Source organism: Macrotis lagotis, chromosome 2 (genome assembly GCF_037893015.1).
Source record: "Macrotis lagotis isolate mMagLag1 chromosome 2, bilby.v1.9.chrom.fasta, whole genome shotgun sequence".
Classification (NCBI taxonomy): domain Eukaryota; kingdom Metazoa; phylum Chordata; class Mammalia; order Peramelemorphia; family Peramelidae; genus Macrotis; species Macrotis lagotis.
The window spans coordinates 150,933,430-150,961,382 of record NC_133659.1 but is presented as its reverse complement, the minus strand read 5'-3'; the positions used below and the strand labels follow the sequence as shown (position 1 = coordinate 150,961,382).

Below are 27,953 nucleotides of genomic sequence, written 5' to 3'. Positions count from 1 at the left end.
AGAAGCTAGCACTGCTACATACTAAAAGAGTTTATGTTTCTATTATCTCATCTAAAGCAGTTATTTCCACTGGATACATGGATCAGGGCACACACAGGGGTTTTATCCCTCAAAAAAAGTATCAAACAGTATAAATTCATAAGTATTAAGATTAGTCTTAAACTTATATTTAAAAGTAACATGAAATAGTTAATTAAATGAGTATTATTCTTGGAATTAGGAAACCTGGGTTTGAAACTCTTATCTTCAAATCATTAATTTTATAACTTTGAGAATGCCACATAAACTTTCTTATCTTTAGTTTTCCCCCCTCATGTTTGAATGGGGGCAATAATACTTGTATCACCTAATTCAGGGGATTATTGTGAGGAAATACTTCTCTTTTTAGGACTGGGAGACTTGAGAATATTTTTAGGTATGTAAAAACTAAGGGAGAGGGAGTGCATCAAGATAACCAAGAGGAAGAGGATGACTACTGGAGAAAGTTCCTAGAGATGACTTGGAGGGTTGCCATCAAGGGTCCAGATAAAGGGATCAGACTTAGAGATAACCTATACATATATATAAGAAGCCAGGAGAAATAGATCACTGAGAACTTGTAAGTGGAGATTTGCTTTTCTTCATGAAAAGAAGGGCACGGGATAACTTAAGAGGAAACAGCTCTTTTTATTCCAGGTAATGGTGGTGTGGCTACTCAGGTAAGGGAACATCCAGAGCAAGTTAAAAGAAAAAGTAACATAAGTTATTAATTTAAAGGTTAATATCCCTGTTGATGGGATATGGTTAAACTTTAGTGCTTTTCAGTTATGTCAAACTAGTGCTCAGTACAATAGTTGATGCAGAGTAGGCAATTAATAAATGCTTGTTGTAGGGGCAGCTAGGATATGTAATGGATAGAGTACCAGTCCTGGAGTTCAAATATTGCCTCAGTCACTTGACCCTTACTAGCCATGTGAGTTTGGGCAAGTCATTGAACCCTATTGACTCACAAAAAATAAAAATAAATGCTTTTTAACTCACTGACTCTTCTCCTTTTGTAAGGAGGTAAATATCCTTGTTAAAAATGAAGATAAAATTTTTTTTAAAAAAGAAAAAATAAATTTTAAAAAATGAAGATAAAAATAGAACTGTTACTATGTTTTGCAAACTTCACATGTATAATATCATATTGGTTGCTTTCTCAATATAGAGGAGAACCTGTTGGTTGGGAGGGTGAAAATAAAATAAAAAAATAAAAACATAAGGCCTTATGGAGTTTACAGTTTAATAGAAAAGACGGAAGATCTTATTTCCAGCAAGTGTGAAGAGGAAGAAGAATTTTTACAATGACCTATAACAGAATTCAATGTCTATTTTTATGCCAAGGTTAAATGACCATTAGCTATTCTTAAGATATAAACTGGTCTTTCATTCCTAGAAATTAAGGTAAAGGACTTTAATAAATCTTCCTCAATTTTGTAGGTTATCAGGGAAAATGAGGTGTTCCTTAAAAATCAATCAATAAATGAAAAGTAACCAAAAGAGTTCCAAGTAATTCTAAGGAAATAAAAAAAAATAATTGAACCACAGGTCCTGATTTGTACTAGAAGGTCAGAAGGTAGAAGAATATTATACTTTATTAAGGGAACAGGAGAGATAGATCACTTAGAACAGGACTGTCCAGCCTTACTTATAAAAGTTTTTATTAAAACAATAGACTGTATATTTTTAATTTCCATTTTAGTGAGATTTCTGAGGTAGCTTGGCTTCATTTACTAAAGCATTTAGTAAATTCACAGGTGGGCTGCACAAAATTGTCCTGCTGCTGAATTTTAAACAGTCCTGACCCAGAACTTGAAACTTGAGATTTGATTTTCTTCATGCAAAGAAAGGCACTGGATAACTTGAAGCTACCAAATGATTTCTAAGTAAATCCAAAGGAAAAAAAATTGAACTCCTGATTTGTACTAGGAAGTCAGAAGATAGAAGAATAATATACCAAGGAGCCAGGAGAAATAGATCACTGAGAACTTGTAAGTGGAGATTTGCTTTTCTTCATGAAAAGAAGGGCACTGGATAACTTAAGAGGAAACAGCTCTTTTTATTCCAGGTAATGGTGGTGTGGCTACTCAGGTAAGGGAACATCCAGAGCAAGTTAAAAGAAAAAGTAACGTAAGTTATTAATTTAAAGGTTAATATCCCTGTTGATGGGATATGGTTAACCTTTAGTGCTTTTCAGTTATGTCAAACTTTTCATAACCACATTTGGGATTTTCTTGACAAAGATATTGTTATGATTTGTCATTTTCTTTTCCAGCTTATTTTACAGATAAAAGATTTGAACTCATGAAGATGAATTTTTCCTGACTCCAAGTCCAGTGCTCCATCAGCTGTGTTCACCTAGCTGCTGAAATAGTGAAATAGTTTTTTGATGATCAGTTGAAAAATCTTTCTGATCAATGTGTTTATATGCATTGATGAACAGGATGGTAACACATAGGACAAAATGTTATTGCCAGAACAAATATAAAAGCTTTGTTAAATATAATGAAATCTTAAGCTGATGACCTTAGTAACAGAGGTGGTGATACTGCTTCAGAAAAGGCAGATCTGGGAAATGAATATTAAGTCAAGATGATACTTTCTGCAAAAGGAATTTGGATTTCTGGACCAAGGCTTAAAATACGATAAATGACAGATTCCCTGACATTGATGGAGTATACCTAATATTGGTTGGTAAAAAGTCTATTTACTTAGAATCTTGCAAATCTAATCAAAATAACTATTGAAATTGAAAGAAGAAGATGTATGTGCATGTAGATACATACACATACACACAACTGAATATATTTATTCATGAATATTTATGTTTGTATATAATTGTGTGTATATATATATATATATATATACACACACACACACACATCACATACACATACCTCATGTTCTATAACATAAAAAGTAACTAAATTATAGGAAGAAGAATGGCAATGGTGACAGCACTTGGTAATAATTTAGAGAATACAAAAATTCAAGAAATAACGCAACAATAATAACCAGTCTCTCAGTCTCTGTCTGTGCCTCTGTCTCTCTCCAAAAGCATAGCAGCTAATAGTTTCATTGCTTTTCTTAATAATGATAGTTCTTCTAAAAGTAGAAAAACCAACATTAGTAATATCAATTTTGCATTATATTATCACTAACAAGGAGAAACTGGTTATCATAGTTGGAAACACAGTGCATCTTGGGGTACACAGTAACTACTTCATTAAGAGGAAAACTGAGCATAGTCTGACCTGTACTCTAGATTTCAAAGCATTCATAGAAGGAATAGGTAGAATATATGGGACTAGGACTGGGAGCACTGAAATGAAATTCTAGACTCCAAGAGAAATGTGAAAGTGAAGAAAAAGGAAGATTTGTTTTAAGAATTGGGTTTAGTTATACACAGAATTCATCAACCAGTTTAGATTAAGAATGACAGGTGCAGAAAATAGAACAAGTTCAGATAATAAAGGAAGAGTTCAAAAGAATGCCATGAACCTATAAAAACAACCTCATGAAAAAAATTAAAACACAAATCTAAAGTTTAGAGTGAATTGAGGTTGGTAAAGAAAGCTAAGGTTGGGGCGGCTAGGTGGCAGTAGATAAAAGCACCCGCCCTGGAGTCAGGAGTACCTAGGTTCAAAGCAGGTCTCAGACACTTAATAATTACCTATAGCTGTGTGGCCTTGGGCAAGCCACTTAACCCCATTTGCCTTGCAAAAACCAAAAAAAGAGCTAAGGTTGTTTTTGCCTTGTCTGTTTTTTAAATCTAAATTAGGGAAAAGAGAGAGTGTAAACAATGGATAGAGTAACACACATGAAGGCAGAAAGACCTGGATTTAATATCTACCTTTGATTCTTACTAGCTGTATAGCAATGTCAAAACCATTTAAATACTTTGAATATATTTTATCATCTTTCAAATGAGATGTAAAAACGGAAGTGTAGTTATATGTATCTTAATTTGTGAGCATCTAAAAGGAAATAGTCATCATCAAAAGACAAAGTGGTTTCATAAAGAATATTTTATGCCAGAATAATCACTCTCTCCTTTTTCAGGATTCCTAGAGTAGCAATCAAGTTAACAATGTAGATATAGCTAGTTAGACTAGATTTTAATAAAACTTCTGAAAAAGTTTAATGAAACTTCTTGTGCTATTCATCCGGACATAATGAAACACTGAGGACAACATGTAGATAAGTTAGATGGCTTTGAAACTATTTAAATGGATACATGAAGTAAAAAAAAATTAATGTTAAGTTAGAAGTTTTCCAGTGATCAGCTTGGTCCTGTGTTATTGGACATTTTTACTCAATGACTGATAAATGGTATATTTATCAAGTCTGCAGATATCAAAAAACCTAGGAAGGATGATACTCCATTGGATGACAGAGTTAGGATTCAAAAAAAACTTGACAGGCTTCAATGTTGGGTCAAATCTAATTTGATGAATTAAATAAGAATAAATATAAAATCTTGCACTTTGATTCAAAAAATACACTTTACAAAAGTACAAGATGGAGATGGTTACCTAGAAAGCATCATGACTGAAAATGATCCAGGTCTTTTAGCCAACTGTATTTATGATATGTGATATAGCAGTTAAATAGCAACCATGATCTTATACTGCATAAGATATTGCACTGGATATTTTGATTTTCATATTCTTTGATGACATATTTTGTTTTGTGTAGCTATATCCTTAATAATCAAAGAAAACTTGAGCTGAAATGAATTAAGGAAATAACACTACTTGGAAGTGTTTTAGAGACTAATAAGTACAAAGAAAAAGGACTAGACTAATACTTAGGTAGTATGAACCTGTATGAACACCACTATCCTATACCTACTCAACCTTATTGACTTGAGTTCTGTAACATGAATGCCAATAGAAAAATCTCTAAAAAGTGTTTAGTGAATATATGTTTAATAAACATTTGAGTTGATTCTTTTGAAAGCAGCAAAGAAATAAGTGAACATTAAAAATTGTGAATCTAGGAACTAATTTGAAATAGATTGAAATTCTATTTGGAATTTATTAAAATTAAAATAATATAAAATTAATTGCATTAACTCATTTCATTCTACGTATATCTGTAAAGCAAAAATAGTCTCAGCTCAATATCTGATTTTTGTTTGAAAATAAAGGTCAAAAAAAGTTAATCAACTTGCCTTGCTAAACAAAATAGACACCATGAAGAAATCCAAGAGGAAACTCTCTGAGAGATTTTTGCAGTCAAACTGGAAAAAGATGACAGTGAAACTCAAAGTAACAAAATGATGAACAGGATTACAGAAGGAGGTACGTAACAGCTTCATGCCAGCTATTGTTATCAGAAAGATATCACAGCTGTTGAAGGAGGAAAGAAAGGAGAAAAAAAGAGATCAGTAATATTTTCAAGTAAAGACTAGGTAAACACAAATAATTCACTTTAGGGGCATAGACTTCTCATTTTGCTCCTCTTCTAAAAGAATTCAAACATGGAACAGTCAGGGAGCTTATAGGAAATGGCACATTGGGAGAAAGTTTCACAGACTTATTGAATCAAAATCAGAAATAATCTTAATTCTGTATGTGTGTGTATGTGTGAAAGAGAAAGAGACAGGGAGAGACAGATAGAGAGAAGAGAAACAGAGAGACAGAGAGATAGAGAGAAAATAAGAGAGAGTGAATAGAGACAATAAGAAAGATAAAGAATGAAAGAAAAAAGTGAGATAAAGAGAATGAGAAAGACATACAGAGAGATAATAAAAGAAAGAGAATAAGAGAAAGAGAGAGAGAGAGAGAGAGAGAGAGAGAGAGAGAGAGAGACAGAGAATGCATACGAAACTTCAATTATGAGCAAAATCAAGTAAATGAAATACTCTTCTCTGACTGCTGAGCTCAGGAGTTACCTCCTACAGGGAACCAGACAGTCCTGAAAGAGACTATTAGTGTATAAAGGGAACATGTTTTACTCTTACTATTGCAAGGGAGAACTGGTTTCCACAATATTTTAAGTGGATATAAGGATGAAAGACTGCAGGGGGCTACCTCCAAACAGAGTAATAGGATGAAAAGGTATATTTTAAGAGGTCTGTCTTTGCTTGGGTTCACATTGTAAGGTAACTATCAACCCAGTAGCCATTTGGAACGTGGTATTAGCTTTTCCCCTGGAAAAAAAAAACAACAGGTGTACTAAAAGTCAAATATACTTCTTTCTCTAAGAAGATACAGAAAGGAAGGACCAAAGCTTATATAATCATGAAGGTTTAACAGTCTATATTTCTGAATTTCTCTCAGATTTAGTCCTCCTTCCCTGGTGCTTGACCTCTCATTCCATGAGATAAACTTTAAAAAATTCTAATCCAAAATTCTTACACATATTTTTTAAAAGCTTCAGTTTTAGAGTAGTTGCTTTCCCTAAGCCCCACTAGCTCTAGGCTTCATGGACCACATACTCAGATGAGTATGTTCTTTCTACTTGTCAAGCTGACAGAGCTCAATAACATTACCAATACTGGATTGTAAAGAAACCTTGGAGGCTAATCTTGTAGAGGATAATAGATCTAAAACTGGGTAGAACCTTAGAGGCCATCTAGTCCAACTACCTCATTTTGCAGAAAAGGAAATGGTGGCAAAGTGAAATTAAATTAAACCAAAGCCATGCAAGAAGTAAGTACCAAAGGTAAGTTCTTCACTTAACTCCTCTGACTCTAGTTCCAGTGTTCTTTTCATAGGACATTGATTGCCATCCAACCAATCCCTCCAGTTTTACAAATGAGGAACAGAAAGGGTGAGTTACTTCTCTAAGATTGCAAAGATAGTAAGTGATAGAAAGGCAGATTTGGAATCTAGAAGTTTTGACTCAAATCCAATGCTCTTTCCACAGTACTGTGCTATGAAGATGCAGATTTGTGACACTGTATAGGCTGGGATTTGGCTTTTGTGAAAAAAAATCGCATCCATTAATACATGGAGAGATATGGGAAATAGGATCTGCTTCAGAAGGCAGCTGCTATTGAACCAAAGCAGGATTACTTATTTCTTTCATGAATTATAAGACCTTAGATAGTGAATTTTCTCTGCTTCTTTTGCCTTCAAGAGCAAAGTGTGAAATCTATAGAATAAAAACTGCTGAAAATCTGTGGTTCCTCTTTAAATGGTAAGGGGAATTGTGACCAAATGATCTCTGCAGTGATGGAAGAAGCAAATGACTTTCTCTTTTTATGAAAGAGAGGCTAACTTCTAGGACCAAAGATACTCTGTGGGTCTCAGGAATCTTGTAACAACCTGGACTATTCTAGAAAATCACAGAGAAATGCCAACTCCAAGTCTGAACTTTTGGGGCCCCTGGTTTGAATGACTTATTTTAATTGGAGGATTTATACTGAAGAAATCTAACACTGAAATACTTAATTGATTCTACACCAAGACACAACAGATGAAAACCTAAAGCTGCTACTTATCAGGCTTTACCTGAGATAACCAAAGCATTCTGAGATGGCAGGACAAAACAATATCTGGTCCAAAGTCACTTTATAATAATGCAATGTCCAAAAAGAAATCAGAACTATAGTAAGATTATCATAGTTAAATGTTCCCCTATTGTAGAAATGAATTATGTAGATATCACTAAGCACAACTTAGTGATAAAATGCCATTAACCTTGGCTTTTACCAGTTTGGCAAATATCATTATGGGATCACAGCTTTAGAGTTGATTGGGGCTTTACTATTTATACAGTCCAACTTATTCAGTTTAAAGATGAGAAAGCTGAGATGCTGAAAGACTGATCAATTTTTCCATGATTGCAGAGGTGTTAAATAGTAATACTGGGATTCAAACCCAAATCTTTTGATGCCAAATTCAGTGCTCTTTCCCATTCCAAAAGGAATAGCAGTTTCACATTGTATGTCTGGTATTATATAGCATGGTTTTGCAGACATATATTGTTTAAGCAAAGTGCCCTGTGCCAAAGCAATAATTCTATAAAAAGAATTCATGAAATATTCTTTTTATTCTCATACAATCTAACAACTCATGTGATGAGAAACTTTCACCTCCTGACAGAATGATAAGTCCACAAGTTATCAGCTGGATTTTCATTTAGAAACTCAAAATTAATTTAAGTATGTAAAACTGATAAACCTATTATACATTATTAATACCATGCAAAAACACTTCCAAAGCATCTGGACTAGATGAAGCCTCTAGGCTCTATCCTTTTAATTATAAAACTGAACCTGATAATTGCAAGAAAGGGAGTGACAGTGATTAATTTTTCCCTCCCTCAACTACAGATTAGTTACCAAATGGAAGGACAGTAGACAGTCTGTTAAGTCCTTACAAGAGATTTGGACTTATACCATGTCTCTGTCAAATAATTTGGAATCTTGGTCTAAATATTTCTGGGTTGATTTTCATATTGACTGTCATTTATTTGTAACATCACCTAGAAAGATCTAATTTCATATGGATTCAGAACATTCAAAATAACCAACTAAGCAATGTCAAAATGAATTAATCTAATACTGGTTCCCATTCTTTCATGGTCAAATTTTTTAGTTTAAGACAGAGCAGAGGAGCCTGCTGAAATGTTTTAAAGCAGTTAAAAAATTCACTGTTGTTTTAAAGAATTACAATTTAAATTATTATTAGATTAAACTAATATCTACTTACTGGCTACCAAGTCTCCGGTAATTGCTTATAGAAAATGCATCAATAGTGAGGGCATTCAGAATTATTGCTGGGTACAAGATGTATTTCTCCAAACACTGAAGCCAGACATAAAGTCTTTCAAACCACATCAGATGGGCAACATCTGGGGAAAAGAAAGAAAAGCAAACAAGTTCAGAACCTCCATTTGCTAAATTATTTATTTGTAGGAGTATATTATGTAAGCATGATATAGCTTGAATCAAAAGATGTTGATTGAAAATCCCAGACAAAAGTCACAACTTCATTTATCTTACTCAAATAGATCTGTGATCTCATCACTCTGGATGTCTCCAACAATGAAGCCAATTTGCAATACATCTTTACATGCCCAATATGTATAACTTTTATCCTTTTTCTCCCATCAATTTATGATAAGGCATCCACTCAACATTTTGGAATGTTTCCTCACTTTCTACTGAAATTTCAAGGACACCACTGGAGCATCTGAGTCGACTACCTATTGCTGTTCACCTGGTTGCATGATCAGCCCATCTTTTTTTTCCATTATATATATTTCCATGATAATATTTTTACTCCCATTCTTCTTTTATGTTATTAATTTGTTCTATGTTGTTGCCTGTTCATAGGCATCATAAGGTTTCTCCATTGTGATATTCAGGTGTCATTTAGAGAGTCATTCAAATAACACAATTAAATATTAGCATTTATAAGATGACCCTTTGTTTCTGGGAGTTGGAAGTCATTGAAGGAGCTTTGCAATTTCCTAAAGGCAATCATTTCTGTTCTTTTCTTCTTGATTAATTAATTCTGGGTTTAACTCATTGTTCATTTATAGTGTCTATCCCGGATACACAAATAAATGGATGATTTCTATAAGCTATCTGTCATAATCTGAAAAAAATAAATATGCTTTATGTATTTGGTCATTTCCATGTGGAAAGTCAGGACATCAATCTTAAGGTCAGAAATATTCATCCAACTTCAGTATTGTGTTCGGGTAGTATGATTGATATAGAATATTTCTTCCTAATTAACCATTGTCCTTTTATTTTGCTAAATTGAGATGCTCAACCAAGCTGAGAAATTTTAAGTTGAGTGTATGGTTCAATTCAAAAATAATAAATATACAAACCATTTGTGTTAAATTCTTCAGCTATAACAATAGATACAACAATGGCAGTGTTAAATGAATTTCAGTTTAATAAAGAAGGGAAAGAAATAAGCATTTATATAGTGTCTAGTATGTTCTAAGCACTGAATTAAAACATAAATTAAAAGACTGCATTTGATCGGCACAACAACTTGAGAGATAGGTAATTCCATCTTCCTCACTTTACTATTAAGGAAACTGAAGCAAACAGAGGTGAATTGACTTGCCCTAAGTTATCCAACTTAGTGTTTGAACTAAGATTTGGATGGAAGTCTTACTTGACATTGAACCCAGCATACTTTCCACTCTGTTACCTATAATTATTGCTAATTGGAGCAGTGAATTGAGTCCAGACTTGCATAGAAAGCAGTTTAGTATATGATAATTTTGATATTTTTAAAAAAAGGAATAAATAAAAAGAAAACCAAAAGAATCAGAATCAATACTTCTTGCAGAAAGCATGTGACAATCAACTATCCTGATTCTATTTACCATTGTTGTGACTGCCTAGATCCAAATTTCCTTCCAGAGAGACCACTCCCAAATAAGGAATGTGAACTCCTTGAGGGCAAAGAATGTTTGACTTTTGTAATTATATCCCTAAAGCTAGTATAAGGCCTACAATATGTTATAGGTTCTTAATAAATGTCCTTTCATTCATTCATAATGACAGTAAACAATAAGATGTGAGTCATGGTAAAAAAAAAATTAAAAGACTGTATTAAACTACTAAATTCTGATTTTGCTAAAGTGTTATTCCTATATTTTATACTTGATTTAGAAGTTTATAAAGGTGAGATTAAATTGTGTTGATGAAGAGCTAACATTTTAAGGTTCAATCTACAATATTTTCCATCATTTTCTTAAGGTTAGTCAATCAATAAAATAATAATTCCAACCATGATTCACAGCATTTGTCAAATTCCAAGTTGTAAATGCTCACATTGAAAATTTAATCATCAGTTTTAATGAATCGATTTCAGCTGACTCCAGCATATCTTTAATTCCAAAATACCACAAACTTATGAAATAGGCAGCAGGAGGTGTGTCTATCATACAATGACCAGTCCAGCCTTGAAAAAGGCTTATTTTCATCTGGTCTTCAGTTACTGATTTTATTTTTGTCTAAAACAATTCATGGACACTGAAAAACATGGAGGCATAATCATACTGATGAAATGTCAAATATTTTGATATTCTGAAAATATTATGCACATTAGAAATATAAAAGAATAGGGTAGTCAAGGATCAGACAATAAAAGCCAGTATAATAAAAGAGGCTTAAAAATTCCTCAATATTAGGAGCTTTGTTAGCTCACTCATCATTTACAAAACAGAAAAAGATGTTGGACAATAAGCAATATCATTTTTTAAAAATTGTTAACATGCAAATATGCTTCTGAGAAATAAACAACTACATAATATAAATTCATCAAAAAGTTTGCAGGAAGAAGTTTAAAAGGTCAGGAAAATTTTTCTGATATGTTGATTCTCATACTTCTTTTCCTCTGTTCTTCTGGGATCAGTTTACTGTCCATTAGCAGTGGTTATATGATAAATAGACATAAGACATGTGCAATGATCAATCACTCAATGGGCTGCTCATCCAAAAATATGGCATCATTTAAGCAATATTTATTTTATTCCTATTTGAATAATAACATGTCAGGAAAAGTTGGTTGTAATGAGATTGTATGAGTTAATTAGAAATGAGTTTCCATTTTAACCCAGAGGTGATGTGTTAAGCTCCCTGAGGAAAGGACTAATATGGTTAGACTTGAACTTTAGGAATATCAGTTTGGCTGCTGTGTTGGGGACAGATTTGGAGAGGTAAGAGAGTAGAGGTCAAGGTGTCAATGATAAGGCTATTACAATAGTCCAGTTGAGAAGAGATGATAATTTGAACAAGAATGAGAGAAAAAGATGGTTCAAGAAATATTGAAGATGTGCAAATGACAAGATTTTGCAACTAATTAAATATGGCAGATTGGTGAGAATGAAGGTTTCAGGATGGAGGAATCCTAGGTTGGAAATGTGAGTGACTGAATGAATAGTACTGTTCATTACATAAAGAAGTTAAAAGAAAAAGATTTATGAGGAAAAAAAATCTATTTTGGTCATGTCAAGTTTGCAATGCCAGTGGGACATAAGAGTTGTAGAAGCAAGAGTGGAACTCAGGAGAGAGATGGATTCAGATTATGTGAATTTAGAAGTCTTCTACAGAGTAGAGAAACAAGTTGAATCCATGTAAACTGATGAGATCACTAAGAAAAAGAGAGGAAAGAAGGCAGATGAAAGTGCATGGGACAGAGTCTTATTTTACACCATGAATAGGGACCAAGATATGGATGGAAAATCTGTCTGAGAAGGATCAATCTTTTGGATTAGAGGAGAGCCATCTAGGGAATGTGGTGGAAAACAGTGTCCAACAAAGAAGTCAAGAAGTAGAAGGCCTGGGAAACAGTCATTGAATTTAAAATAGAAGTCAGGACTTTTGGGTCAAGATGGCAGAAAGAATCCAGGCACTGTCCTAAGGTCTCCTGGCTTTCCCCCAGAACTAATATGAATTAAGTCTCTTAACAGAATTCAGATCAACAAAATCCAGACAAGACCAAAAGAGAAGAATATCTCCAACAAGATCTGTCTCAGGGGAATGTGGATGAGCCAGAGTCAGATAGCAGAGAGCCAATGCAGAGGCAATGGGGTAAGAACCGGGACTAACCTGAGAAAAGTTGTAGAAGCCTTGGCTTGTAAGCAGGAGATCTCCAGCAAGGTTGGAAGGAGAATTCCAGTGCAGCAGGAGAGCTCCAAAACAGCAGCCAGACATCAATCCTGTCAGTTCTACTAGTCTGAAAGACCAGGGCCACAAGCCCATATTTTAAGCAGAGTGCCAGTGTTTCCAGTTGAATCCCCTCCCCCTATTCCTGTAGGAGAAAGTGATTCTTCCCAGAAGAAACACAGAAACAACCCCTCACAGCCCCAGGCTCAGGTGTGGGTAGCAGATCTTTCTCAGTAGAATAAGAAGATTAACTATATAGCCCAAGGGTCCAGCCCACATGGTGCTAGGCTAATCCAGACTATGTTGCCTACCCCAGGCCCAGGGAATAGGCCACAAATCAAGGTCACAGACACTCCAGAGAAAGCCTCTAGTAACCCTTACTTGCTGGCCCACTTAGAGTTACTAAATCCAGTGAGCAAATCCTCTGGGGATTTCAAAACCAAAGGTCTATGGACCCCCCCCCCCCCGCCCCCAGTACAAGATCTAGGAAAATATAAAAAGGTCAGTGGAAAGGGGGGGTTCCATTGAAATTTACCTCCAAGACAAAGACCCTAACTCAGAGAGAGCTAGAACTTCTGAGGAAAATGTGAATTGGTCTCCAGCACAAAAATACTTCTTAGAAGAAATCAGGAGGGAGTTTAAAAATCAATTGGAAAAATTGGGAAAAGAAACCCAAGAGAAAATTAACACTTTGCAAGAGAAAATTAACACCTTGCAACAAGAAAATAAATCCTTGGAAAATATAATTGGACAAGTGCAAAAATCATTCCCTCCAAACCACATTTGGGCAAATGGAAAACTCCTTCAAAAATAGAAATGACCAATTAGAAAAAGTTGCAAAAGGTAAATGAAGAATATTCTTCTCTTAAAAAAAGAATGGAATCCATGGAAACTAAAGACTTCATGAGATAACAAGATCCGTTAAACAAAAAAATAGAAGAAAATGTAAAATACCTCACTGGCAATAGTAACGACCCAGAGAATAGATCCAAGAGAGCAACTTAAGCATCACTGGGTTTCCTGAACCCACTGCGGATAAAAAATTTGGATCAATTTTTCAAGATCTGTTGAAGGAAAATTGTACTGATATCATGGAAACAGAGAGCAAAATAGTTATTAAAAGAATACATTAATCCCTTCCGGGAATGGATCCCAAAATGAAAACACAAAGGAATATTGTGGCTAAATTCTGGAACTATCAGATAGGAGAGGAAAGTCCTGCAAGCAGTCAAAAAGAAGCAATTTAGATACCAAGAAGCCACAGTAAGGATGACACAGGACCTGACTACATCAACATTAAGGGATCGAAGGGCCTGGAATATGATATTTTGAAGAGCAAGGGAGCTTGGAATGCAGCCAAGAATTCACTATCCTTCAAAACTGAGGCTTTTCTTCCAGGGGAAAAGATGGACAGTTAATGATATAGAAGACTTCTAACTTCTCCTGATAAAAATATCAGAGCTAAATAGAAAATTTGGGTTCAAACAGGAGTCTCAAGAGACAGATGAAAAGGTAAAAAAAGGGAAAAGAAAAAAAAACCTGCTATTCAATAGAATGAAATTGGCTATATCATCACCCGGGAGAAAGATTCACATAACTTGTGAAAACTGTAATTCCATTAGAGAGAATATACTTAACCAGAAGTAATGAACACTCATGACTTGTCTGTGACTCTGATAGAATGATTTAAAAACAATATCTCCTTTGAAAGGGGGGGCAGTAAAGAGACAGAAGGATGGAGAAGATTGAATGGGGTAAATCACATTACATGAAGCAGTACAAAGGACCTAATATAATAGAGGGGAAGAAGGGAGGAGGTGAGAACCACCTGAATCTTACTCTCATCAGATTTGGCTCAAAGAAGGATTAACATTCACAGTCAGTTAAGTTAAGAAACTTATCTTACCTTCCAAATATTAAAAGAGGAAAGGTGGAGGAGTGAGGAAAAGAGCAAATAACAGAAGGAAGAAGGGGCAAAGGGAAAGGGGAAAGACAGGGAAAGAGGGTGGATATAAGGGCATAAACACACTGAGGGAGGGGTATTCAGAAGTAAATACCAGGGAATGTGGATAAAGAGGAAAAGGGGGGGGGGAATACAAGTGGAGGAAAAAATAGTATGGAAGGCAATAAAAGGTTAGTAATTATAATTTAGTGAATAAGTGAATATCAGAGTGGATTAAAAAACAGAATCCTGCAATATGTTGCTAACAAGAAAATCATTTGAAGCAGTGAGATACATATAAAGTAAAGGTAAAAGGTTCGAGCAGAATATATTTTGCTTCAGCAGAAGTGAAAAAGGCAAGTATAGCAATCCTTATCACAGACAAAGCAGCTGATAAAATAGATCCCATTAAAAGAGATAAGGGGGTGTGGTTAGGTTTCACAGTGGATAGAGCATCAGTCCTGGAGTCAGGAGTACCTGAGTTCAAATCCAGCCTCAGACACTTAATAATTATCTAGCTGTGTGGCCTTGGGCAAGCCACTTAACACCACTGCCTAGCAAAAACCTAAAAAAAAAGAGAGAAAGAGGGAGATAAGGGGCTGGGGGAACTAGGTAGCACAGTGAATAAGAGCACTGGCCCTAGAATCAGGAGGACCTGAGTTCAAATCCAGCCTCACACACTTAATAATCACCTAGCTGTGTGACTTTGGGCAAGTCACTCTTAACCTCATTGCCTTAAATAAAAAAAAAAATGAAAAAGAGATAAGGAAGGAAACTATACTATCTTAAAAGGCACTATAGACAATGAAGCAAACTAAATATATATCTGTCAAGTGGTTTAACATCCAATTCTTAGAGGAGAAGCTGAATGAGTTACAGGAAGACATAGACAGCAAAGCTCTACTGGTGGGAGATCTCAACCTCCCTCTCTCAGATTTAGATAAATCTAACCATAAAATAAATAAGAAGTTATGGAAGTAAATGGAATATTAGAAAACCTAGACTTGATAGACCTTTGGAAAAAAATTCAATGGGGATAGGAAGGAATATCCTTTTTTTTCTGCAGTACTTGGCACTTAGTCAAAATTTGACCATGTACTAGGGGCATGAAGACCTTATAATCAAATGTACAAAGGCAGAAATAGTGAATACCTCCTGCTCAGATCATAATGCAATAAAAATCACATGCTAGAATGGGCCATGGAGAGACAGACCTAAAACTAATTGGAAATTAAATAGCCCCATTTTTAAAGAATGAGTGGATCAAACAACAAATTATAGAGAGGAATTAATTATTTCATCCTAGATAATGCCAATAACTAGAGCACATACCAAAACTTATAGTAATTATTACTATTCATTAATTATTAATTAATTGTTAATTATTATTATTAATGATTAATTATTACTCAAGGTAATTATTAGGGGATATATATATTTTTAACTGCTTACATGAATGAAACAGAGAAAGAGGAAACAATGAACTAAGCATGCAACTAAAAAATTTGGAGAAATAAATTAAAAGCCCCCAATTAAATACCAAATTAGAAATTCTAAAAATTAAAGAGAAATTATTAAAATCGAAAACAAGAAAAGTATTGAACTAATAAATAAAACCAAGAGTTGGTTTTATGAAAAAAACAATAAAATTGATAGTTAATTTGATTTTTAAAAAAAGAAGGAAACAAAATAACTAGTGTCATAAATGAAAAAGGTGAACTCACTACTAATGAGGAAGAAATTAAAGTAATAATTCAGAATTATTTTGTCCAACTCTATGCCAATAAATTTGATAATCTAAATGAGATGGATGAATATTTACAAAAATATGCTGCCCACATTAAATTAAAAGGAAATTAAATACCTAAATAACACTATTTCAGAAAAAAGAGATTCAACAAGCAATCATTGAAATCCCTAAGAAAAAAATCTCCAGGGCCAGATGGATTCACAAGTGAATTCTATCAAGCATTTAAGGAACAATTGGTTTCAATTCTATATAAACTCTTTGGAAAAATAAGTGAAGAAGGAACTCTGCCTAACTCCTTCTATGACACCATTATGGTGTCACAAAGATTCATAACAAAGAAAGAAAATTATAGAACAATTTCCAAAATGAATATGAATGCAAAATCTGAAATAAAATCTTAAGCAAAGCAATTACAACAAGTTATCACTTTGATAATCCATTATGACCAAGCAGGATTTATCCCAGGAATGCAGGGTTGGTTTAATATTGGGAAAACTGTCAGTATAATTGACTATATCAATACAAACCCAACAGAAATCATATGATTTTATCAATAGTTGCTGAAAAGGCCCTTGACAAAATACAGTACTCATTCCTCCTAAAACACTAGAGAGTCTAGGAATAAATGGATTGTTCCTTAGCATGATAAGAAGTATTTATCTAGACCAGGCAATGGGGATAAGCTAGAGGCATTCCCAATAAGATCAGGGGAGAAACAAGTATGCCCATTATCACCACTACTATTCAATATCATTTTAGAAATTTTAGCTTCAGTAATAAGAAAAGAAAAAGAAATTGAAGGATTTAGAACTGGGAAGGAAGAAACAAAATTCTCACTCTTTGTAGATGACATGATGATTTACCTAGATAATCCTAAAAAAATCATCTGGGTCAGCTAGGTGGTACAGTGTATAAAGCATCGGCCCTGGAGTCAGGAGTACTTGAGTTCAAATCCAGTCTCAGACACTTAATAATTACCTAGCTGTGTGGCCTTGGGCAAGCCACTTAACCCCATTTGCCTTGCAAAAACCTAAAAAAAAACCAGCTAAAAACTACTAGAAACAACAACTTTTACAAAGTTGCAAGATATAAAATAAACCCATATAAATCCTCAGCATTTCTATATGTGACTAATAAGTATTGCTGCAAGAACTAGAAAGAGAAATCTCATTTAAAGTAATTTCAGACAATATAAAATACTTGGGAATCTACCTGCCAAGGCAGACTCAGAAACTCTATTAAAACAGCTATAAAACACTTTTCACACAAAATCAGATTTTAAATAAGTTGGCAAATGTCTACTGCTCATGGACAGGCCAAGCTAATATAATAAAAGAAACAATTCTACCTAAATTAAACTATTTATTTAGTACCTTACCAATCAAACTTCTGAAAAATTACTTAAATGAGCTGGGAAAAAAATCTGTAATTAAATTCATGTGGAGAAACAAAAAGTTAATAAGATTCAGGGATTTAATGAAAAAAATGCAAAAGAAGGTGGCTTAATTTTAATCTAAAATTATATTATAAAGCATCAGTCATAAAAACTGTCTGGTATTGGCTATGAAACAGAGCAGTGGATCAGTGGAATAGATTAGGTACAAAAGAGACAGCAGGAAATGATTAAACTAATCTGCTGTTTGTCTCCTCAAAGAGACCAGCTTCTGCGATAAAAACTTTCTTTGATAAAAACTGTTGGGGAAATTGGAAGTTAGTATGGTAGAAACTTGGATTAGACCAACCTCTCATACCCTATACCAAGATCAGATCAAAATTGGTAAAAGATTTAGACCTAAAAGACAATATTATAAGTAAACCAGGAGATCCACAAATAGTTTACCTGTCAGATCTATGGAAGGCGAAGCAGTTTATGACTAAGGAAGAGATGGAGAACATCATTAAAAACAAATTACACAATTTTGACTACATTAAATTAAAAAGCTTTTGCACAAACAAAATAACTATAACCAAAATCAAAAGAAATGTATAAATTGAGAAAAAGTTTTTACAACTAGTATTTCCTGACAAAGAACTCATTTCTAAAATATAGAGAGAACAGAGTCAAATTCATAAAAAAAAATCAAGTATTCCCTAATTGACAAATGGTCAAAGGAGGAAATCAAAGCTATCTATTGTTAAATGAAAAATTGCTCTAAATCATTACTGATTAGAGAAATGCAAATTAAAGCATCTCTGAGATACCATCTCAAACCTATCAGATTGCCCAATATGACCAGAAAGGATAATAATCATTGTTGGAAGGGATGTGGGAAATCTAGGACACTAATACATTGTTGGAGGAACTGTGAGTTCATACTACCTTTCTGGAAAGCAATTTGGAATTATGCCCAAAGGGCAATAAAAATGTGCATACCCATCAATACCATCAATACCACTACTGAGTCTATACCCTGAAGAGATCGTGGAAAAGGGTAAAAACATCACTTTTACAAAAAATATTCATAGCAGCCTTGTTTGTGGTAGCAAAGAATTGGAAATCAAATGATTGTCCATCATTTGAGGAATGGCTGAACAAATTGTAGTATATGTATGTGATGGAACACTATTGTTCTATTAGAAACCAAGAGAGATGGGAATTAGAGAAGCCTGGAAAGACTTGCAAGAACTGATGCTGAGAGAAAGGGGCAGAACCAGAGGAATTGTACACTGTAACAGCAACATAGGGGTAATGATCAACCTTAATGGACTTGCTCATTCTATTAATGCAATAACCAGGGACAATTTTAGAGGATACCGTCTGTATCCAAGATAAAGAACTGTGCAGTTTAAACAAAGACCAAAGTCCTTTTCTTTAAGTGTTTTATATATTACGTAATTTTGCTATCTCTAATATTTTATTTTCTCCTCAAGGATATGATTTCTCCATGAAACAATGTAAAGATTATCAGATTGCCTTCTGCAGGGTGTGGGGAGTGGGGAGGGAAAATAAAAATTCAAAACCTTTCATAAAAATAAATATGCAAACTATTTTCTATAATTATAAACCAAATAAAATATTTTTAAAATAAAATAAAGTAACTTTTGATGTCATTAGGCTTTTTTTGTAACAATGTTATTTGTGACTTTTCCCATTCTTCTAAAATCTTCATGAAAACTAATACCTCCATGTCTTATAGTTCCTCCAACCTAGACTTCTTCTGAATGTCATTTAATTGGATTCAGTTATTCTTGTCTTCATTTTAGAGTGCCATTTCCATGTCCTTAAATAGCACACTGGATATGAAAATAGGAGAGCTCAAATGCTGCTCCATTGCCAATGATGACCACATTTGCAGTATTATTTTTTGTTCTTGGTACTGAATTTTATTCTCAAACAAATGTCTCCACAGAAGTGTGGTCAGGAAGATCTAGAGACTCATGAAAAATACAGATTATTTGAAGACACAGGTGACATTTAACTTAGAGAAAATGCTACTTGAAGGACATGATTGGGCATTCTCCACTTGGAATGCCGTATCTTTCCTTGGTAACTGTAAAACCATTCTATCTCTTGGTTATTCTCTTTACCTGTCTGATCACAATCTCCTTTGTTAGAACATCTTCTTCTTCACACCCACTAAGTAGAGATGTTTTCCCAGGACTCTGATCTGGATTCTATTCTCTTTCAACATTCTTTCCCTTGCTTATCTCATCAGTTACCAAGAGTTCAATTATTCTTTCTTCTCAAGTTGTCTAATTCTACATATCTAGTCTTATTCACTTCCAGTTCAATAGCATGAACTGTCTCCACCAGAATGTTTCTTAGGCATCTCAAACTCAGCAAGCCCATAATAGATTCCTTATATTTCCCTCCAATGTATCCCTTCTTCAATTTTCCCCAGATCTATTTATGGTCCCTCTATTTTTTCCTCCCCAAGTTTGAAGTTCATTTGATTTCTCCCCATATCCAACCAGTTTTTAAATCTTGGCATTTCTATTTCCATAATAGCTCTTGCATCTTATAGAGATGCTGTTGTTGTTTATTAGTTATGAAGGACTCCCTATAATTTTCTTGGCAAGTATACTCTATAATGGCTTTTGCCATTTCCTTCTCCAATGTGTCCACTTTTTACAATTAAGAAACCCAGACAAAAAAGGGTTAAGTGACTTACCCAAAATTATACAGTTAGTGAAGGTCTGGACCTTGATTTGAACTCAAATCTTCCTGACACCAGAACCAGTGCTCTAACCACTGCACCCCCTTACCTATTTTCCTTATAGTCATTATCACATTTCAAGTTCTCATTCACTCTTCCCTGGACTATTGAGATAACCTCTTGATTGTTATCTGTGCCTAAGATCTCTTCTCTCTCCAGTCCATTCTCCATCAGATACCAAATCGAAATTTCTAAAACCTGGATCTATGTCACAATCCCTCTCACTCACCCCCCCAACTCCCACAACAAATCTTTGTTACCTTCTGCCCCTAGGGTAAAATACAAAATCCTTGGTTCAACATTTAAAACACTTCACAATATGACCCCCTCCCTCTTTTTCCATCTCATGCCTTAGTTCTTCTACACAGGGAACCCTCCTCTCCCCTTACCTTCCCTTGTCCAAAATAACATTTCTCTCTTTACCTTCATCTCAGGATCCCAAGCTAACTTCAAATTACTGCTCAGGTATCACCTTTCCTAATAAATGTAAAATCTAACATTTTGTCTTGAAAATATTTTATATTACTTTGTATATCTTTCACCTTTACTTACTTGGGTGAAAACTGTTTTTTTCTTTCTTTTTAATATTTTTTGCTTCTCCAGTACCTACCAGTTTCAACATAGTAAGTGTTTAGCAGAAGTTTATTGAGGTTATTAATTACAAAGCACTCATGTGAAAGAGTTGTACTGCTTGTTCCTGATATAGGTGGAGGAGACATAGCTAGATTCTTAAAGGTTAGAAGCTGAAAAGAATTAGAATTTAATTTAATAGAAAGAAAAGCTTTCTAACAATGAGAGTCAAAAAATATTCTAAAGCTCCTTCTAAAAGACTGTTTATGCCTTGTTCATTAATGGAGATCTTCAAGGGGAGACTGAGTGACTATTTTTTAAAGATTCTATAAAGAGAATTTCTATTCAAATTTAAGTTAGACTAAATAAATAAGGGGCTGGTGAGCAGGCCTCTGCTCACTTAGATAATGCATTTGCTCACATGGAAGAACATGTAGAGTCTGTTCTAGAGATGTATGATGGCATTAATGAAAAGATCTTGCTTCCTATTTTGAAGCCTATGCAGATATTCTGTAACTAGTTCTATAGTCTGCTAACTATATAATGAATAGCAGTCTTTTTGATGAGCTACATAGGCAAAAATGGGCTGCATTCAAAAAAGATATGCCATCTTGCCTCTCTGGAAACAGATCCCCCAATCTTTTCCACATGGAGAATTGTATTAGTTGAACATGCTGATGTTTCCTCAACTGTCACCTATTATTCTTATATAAAACTGAATGTATTATAGAGCTCACATTCTATTCCACTGCTACCAGTTAGAAAATTGATGCATAGAGTTTAAATAACCAAGCTGATATAGATAGTAAGCAGAGTTTAAATTCCAAAAAGACTCAAAATTTAACCACCTTTTTCACCTTAACATATTTCATTTCTGTAATTTTGTGAATAGGTTGATCTAGGAACATTAATAAATCCCATCTTTTAAAAAAACTTTATTCAATTCATTCATCTATACTTTTTATATTCCTATATGCATCCTATATTTTCTTATAGACTGTTCTTTCTCGGCTGAACTCCCTGAGCATCTCTGCTATTTAGTAATAGTACTTCCTTTCCTCAGCTCCCATTGCAGTTGTGGGCATCAGTCTCTTTTGCCGAGTCTGATTAGAATTCCAAATACTCTAACATTTTCACGTTCATAAAATCATTACCTATTTAATCAATAACAGTAGAGGAAAGAAACTCTCTTTTCCTTACATAAGGCAATTTCCTTTCAGGTGTTCTTGCACAAGATCCTTCACTGTCCAACTGACTTACTACTAGAATGCTTGATTTCTAATTGGCTTGCTGTCTTATACAAAAGACCCAGAGGCTTTTTTGATTTCTTATGCCAAACACAAGCCATTTCCTATGAGGAGTCATCTGTCTTCATCCAAAGATCAATTTTCTTCACTCCTTCCACTGATTCAGGGCTTGTTCACATTTAGTTTACACCATTACTTGATTGATTGAGTCAATTCAACTATCTGGACCTTTTGTAATTAGAGTAATTTGAGTAGGACTAGAAGCCCTGACCTTTAGAAATGAATGATGTGAATAGTCTTGTCATTAACCATGTTAAAGTTAACACTCTGTTTCAGAAATCTTAGTGTTCATCCAACAAAAAGGAGAAATATCTCCTACCTCAATCTTCAGAATTTGTGGTTAAGATTCTGTGGAAGGAGTAAAATAAAAGGGAATGTCAAGCAATGCAGAACATTAACAAGAAGGTAAGGATGCTTGCTTTATATAGGGCAGCAGGAAAAGAATGATTAGATTTCAGATAGTTAATGGCATGGGAATTAGAGCATTATAGGAAAACAGTAATTAACACTTAAGAAACAGAAGGAGGCAATAGAAACTTTACCAAAGAAAGCAATCCAAATAATTAAGATGATTTAAACAGCTCACTATAAAATTCATTAAAATAATGAAATGAAATGAAAAGAAAATGGAGTTCAAAATATGAAGAATGTTGAACAGAAATATTGTTATATTCAGGTTTGTTTTTTATGGTTAATTTATATTTTCCATATGATCAATTTAGAAATAGTTTTTCACTAAATGAATGAGTATGTAATTTTAAAATGAATAGATGTTGACTTTGTATATAATATCCCCTGCCTCCATAAGTACTCAGTATATTTTAAATAAGGGTTCAAGAGGGCTTTAGATCCTTTATCTGTAAAATGAATTATTTGCTCATTTCAAATTCTTCCTGACCCCATTATAGGTTTTCTTGGCAAATAATCTGGAGATGTTTTGCTGTTTCCTTCTCTAGCTCATTTGACAGATGAAGAACTGAGGCATACAGGGTTTTGACTTGCCTAGGGTCACACTAGTGTCTGAGAACAAATTTGAACTCAGATCTTCCTGACTCTAGAACTGCCATTCTATCACGTTTATCTCACAGTTTTCCAATTTACTTATTTTTCACCTCACCTGAGCCATACACAGACTTTTGATTGGATCATTCACAAGTTTCCACTTCTATGTTAAAACTAAAATTCATTTTTTTGATTACAAGGTTTTCATTCCACCCCTTTCAATGTTTTCCGATTCAAATACTATTCTTCATTGTCACTGTGACCTCCAATCCCCCTGGGTCCTCTTTTCCTTTGAAACTAGTGATCTCATCAGCTACTATGGAGTCAATGATTATCACTATGCAGATAATACCCCTTCCTCTCATCTGACCTCCAAGTTCCCATACCCAAGTGTCCACTGACCATCTTAAACTAGATATCCTGTTAGTATTTTAGATTTCCTATCCCTTCTTACTAATGTGATTCACCTGAAAATATTAATCTTAATATTTTATATTAATAATATATATTAAATTTAACCTTAACTTTAATTTCTCCAACTGTAAAATAGAAATATTATTTTATTACCTTCATTGTTGTATAGTATATAAAATACATTATATAAAAGAGCTATATAAAACTAAATTATTATTTTTTTTAATATTTTAGATTATAAATTACTTCAGAGGCAGTATAGAATAGAAGACAGAATCCTGGACTCAAGTACAGGATGATCTGGGTTTGAATTCCTCTTCTGACATTCACTTGCTATATGTTGTTGAGTTGTTTCAGTCTTGTCTACCTCTTTGTGACCCCATATGGATATTTTTGGGCAAAGATACTGGAGAGGTTTGTCATTTCCTTCTCTAGCTCATTTTACAGATGAGGAAACTGAGGCAAACAGGATTAGGGGACTTGCCCATACAGCTAGTTAATATCTGAGACTGAATTAGAACTCAGGAAGATGAGCCTTTCTCATTCCAAGGCCAGTGTTCTAAGTACTATCAAGCTCCCAATAAGCCCAGCCATATGACTGTTGGTAAATCATATAACCTTGTTGAGTTTCAGCTTTTTTATTTCTAAATTGAGGGGGTTTGATTTGATAGTTTCTAAGGAAAGTCTCTTTGATCCTGTGCCTTTGTGTCTTTTGTTTTTGTATCTCTAGTGCCTTTAAAATTCTTGCCACATAGAAGGCACTTAATATTTCATAAATTAATGAATACTGACCAAAAATTTCTTGGTAGAGTATGTTAAAAAATCACTTCTGCATTTTCCTATTGTAAAATATAGGCAAATATAATAGGCCTTATTTCATTCCTATTCTATTTTTCTCCTTTTTCTATTTAGGCAGAGATCCCCCATATAGAGGGGCGGCTAGGTGGCACAGTGGATAAAGCACCAGCCCTGGAGTCAGGAGTACCTGGGTTCAAATCAGCTCTCAAACACTTACTAATTACTTAGCTGTGTGGCCTTGGGAAAGCCACTTATCCCCATTTGCCTTGCAAAAACCTAAAAAAAAAAAAACAAAAAGAGAGATCCCCATATAGCAAATAGGCTTCCCATCAAACAACAATCATCTCCCTTACAAAAATGCATCAGCTAAGAATACTTTTTGGATAAATACCTGCAATAAAATTTTAAATGAAGATAAAAGTAGGCCCACTTGATTCTCATTTATATTTAGACATTCTTTTGAACTGAAAATAAATTTCCAAGGACTCCTCAAAGCAGATTGACTCAAGGGGCTATTTAGATAAGGGCAGGTAAGTTTTATATTCTAATTTTTGAAAGCTGCTGAAATAGCTTTCAAAAAATATGATTTGAGAGGATGGGAGTTATGCTATTTAAAGTGATCCTGAATTTACTAGTAATTATTTTAAAACTTTAAAAAATCAACACATAAAATTCCCATAAAAATTGTAGTCCAGTAATTTTTCTAAAGCATTGAATTTCAAATAAATGAAAGGTCCTGAGTAATATTTGTATTCCACCCTTTCCTTCCTAGTGTAAGCTTCTTCTTTGTTATTACAACTAGTTAGCACAGTGGAAGAATTTAACAAACATTTGCTGAATGAACAAAAGTTCCAAAGTTAAAGTGAAATTCTACCTCTTTACAAAATTTTCAATTATGAACAAATGAAAGAAAGTACATTTTTAAAGAGCTTACTTTGTGTCAAAAATCAGAGAAAGTTCTGGAGATATTGTACTAAAGTGAGACAGTCTCTACCTTCATAAAAATTACATTCTAAAAAAAAAAGATTACATTCTAATTGGAGGAGAAAACACAAATAGGGAAATCATATCCAGGAAAGGAAATTTTGATTTGGGAAGATGCAAGAATTATTGGTAGAGCAAAAGGGCAATTCACTGATGTATTCTTTCCATAATAAAAGATTGCTCATTTGATTACAGTCTTAAAAGATGGAGATTGAAGGGAAAATAGCTGGTGATTCAGAGTGAAAAATGACTGGAGGAATCCATGTCCCCACTCAGTTCTTGCATAGTATCAAGCAGTTATCAATCAATAAACACAAAAAATCTAAGGTGTGATAGGCAATGTGCTAAGTGTTTTGGATATAAAGACAAAAATCAAACAGTCCAATTACTGAGTCTTATTATACTCTTCTGTTTGTCATTTTTACCACACAGAGAAGAGAAGAAATTCAGTGAGATTTAATGGAGTGATGGACCTGGAGTCAGGAAAAACTGGGATTATATATACTTCCTCTGATTCTCACTAGCCATGTTCCCAAGTCACTGACTTTTCAGAGTCATTTTTTTTCAGGTTATGATCTGCCTTGTAGAAGGGAACTCCCATTCTAATGAAATTATGTCATTGACATTCTTAAGGGAAGGCTTAGTTTTTATGCAACCCTTTGAGTGTCTTATTCTTTTAAAGAGGACAGAAAGATTCATCACCTCAGTGCATTCAGACAGAATTGAATTTAAATACCATCACAATAACCTATATCAAGGGTTAATTCTCAGATCTGTCAAAAAATGACAGCCAGAAGTCTGGCCAGAAACTAAAACAAGATGATAGGAGAAAAGTAGTCAAGTAGCACAATAGACCTTTAGAAGAAAATCAAAAACAACCTCGAAATCAAAACTGACAGAGAACTGGAAACTAATGTCCCCTGATATTTGTTGTTGTTTTTTTAATAGCACCTGCATTCAGTAGCCACAGGAAAAACCATGCTACAATCCAGTTTTAATACACAAGCTGACAGCCTGCAGAAATTACAATGATGATTTTTAGTATCTCAGTATAATATTAAAGCCACCACATGCCTCACTGATTACTGCAAAACATGGATTTGTTTGAATTCAAGATAAGAAAGTGCCAGCTGAGAGAACAATTAGCTTTAAATTGCTTATGGAAATACACTGTGTGTGTGTGTGTGTGTGTTTGTGTGTGTGTGTGTGTGTGTGTGTGTGTGTGTGTGTGTGTGTGTGTGTTCTGAAGAAAAAAGGATTATAGATTCAAATTAGTAGTGATCATTGACTCTAATCTATACCTGGAACATGAATTCCTGCTACAATACTACAGAATCACAGACTCTTTGAACTGAAAGAATTCAGAACCATCTGCTTCAATTCAGAACTGATTAAGAATCTTGTCTACAGTCTACTCAATAAAAGAACATTCCCAATTTGTCTGAAAATGTCTAGGTAGGAGAAATTCCACTACTTTGAAAGGAATCATAATCCAATTTGGTATAATTTTAATTGTTGGGAAGTTTTTCATTACCTCAAGTTGAAACCTATTTCTGTAAATATTTTTTTTTTAGGTTTTTGTAAGGCAATTGGGGTTAAGTGGCTTGCCCAAGGCCACACTGTTAGGTAATTAATTATTAAGTGTCTGAGACCAGATTTGAACCCAGGTACTCCTGACTCCAGGGCCGGTGCTTTATCCACTACGCCACCTAGCCTCCCCCCTATTTCTGTAACTTTAACCATTACTTCTGCTTCCACTCTGAGGCCATGCAGAATGAACTCTGATCCTACTTTAAAAATCTCACTTTACCCTCACAACAGCTCTGGAAAGTGTTATTATTATCTCCACTTTACAGATGAGGAAACTGAGGCAGGCAGAGATTAAGTGATTTGCTCAGGGTCACACATCTAGTAAGTATTTGAGGTTGGCTTGACCCAAGTTTCATCTTCTATCATCTTTGCCACCTAGCAGCCTCAAAATGATAGTCTACTAAATATTTCAAATAAATTATCTTATACCCATTCAAGTTTTCTCTTCTCAAGGCAAAACAAACCCAGTTCCTTCATTATTGTTTCACAGATTGTGATCTCAAGGCTCCTCATATCTTGGTTAATATCTTCTAAATACTCTTCAGATCATCAATGCCATTCTTAAATTATTAGCCAAGAGGAGACATTTTCTCAGTCTAGGATACTCTTTATGTCTTAATTTAAGCTAAGATAAAAGAAAATGACCCTAATTAACCTTGACCATAACTAGGAATAGTGAATGATCTAATATGGGTCTACCCCTGGTGAAGTGGACATTATCCCTGGTCTTCTATCTCCCATCAAAGAAAGTGTCCAGTGCAAAGGGGTGTGTCAGCACACCTACCATGCTAAATGTATGGTACTGATTCTTTCAATCCATTAA

General features: G+C 34.2%; 1 protein-coding gene across 1 annotated transcript in view; it reads right to left on the bottom strand.

Annotated features, from left to right (window-relative positions):
* The window catches only part of PCNX2 (pecanex 2), a 413,266-nt gene that overhangs the window by 175,767 nt on the left and 209,546 nt on the right, over positions 1-27,953 (bottom strand). The window contains exons 20-21 of the mRNA XM_074222998.1: positions 8,688-8,829; positions 5,198-5,375 (exon numbers count right to left, since the gene is read on the bottom strand). Of these exons, the coding sequence (XP_074079099.1) occupies positions 5,198-5,375; positions 8,688-8,829 (320 nt within the window). The remainder of the gene's footprint in view (positions 1-5,197; positions 5,376-8,687; positions 8,830-27,953) is intronic.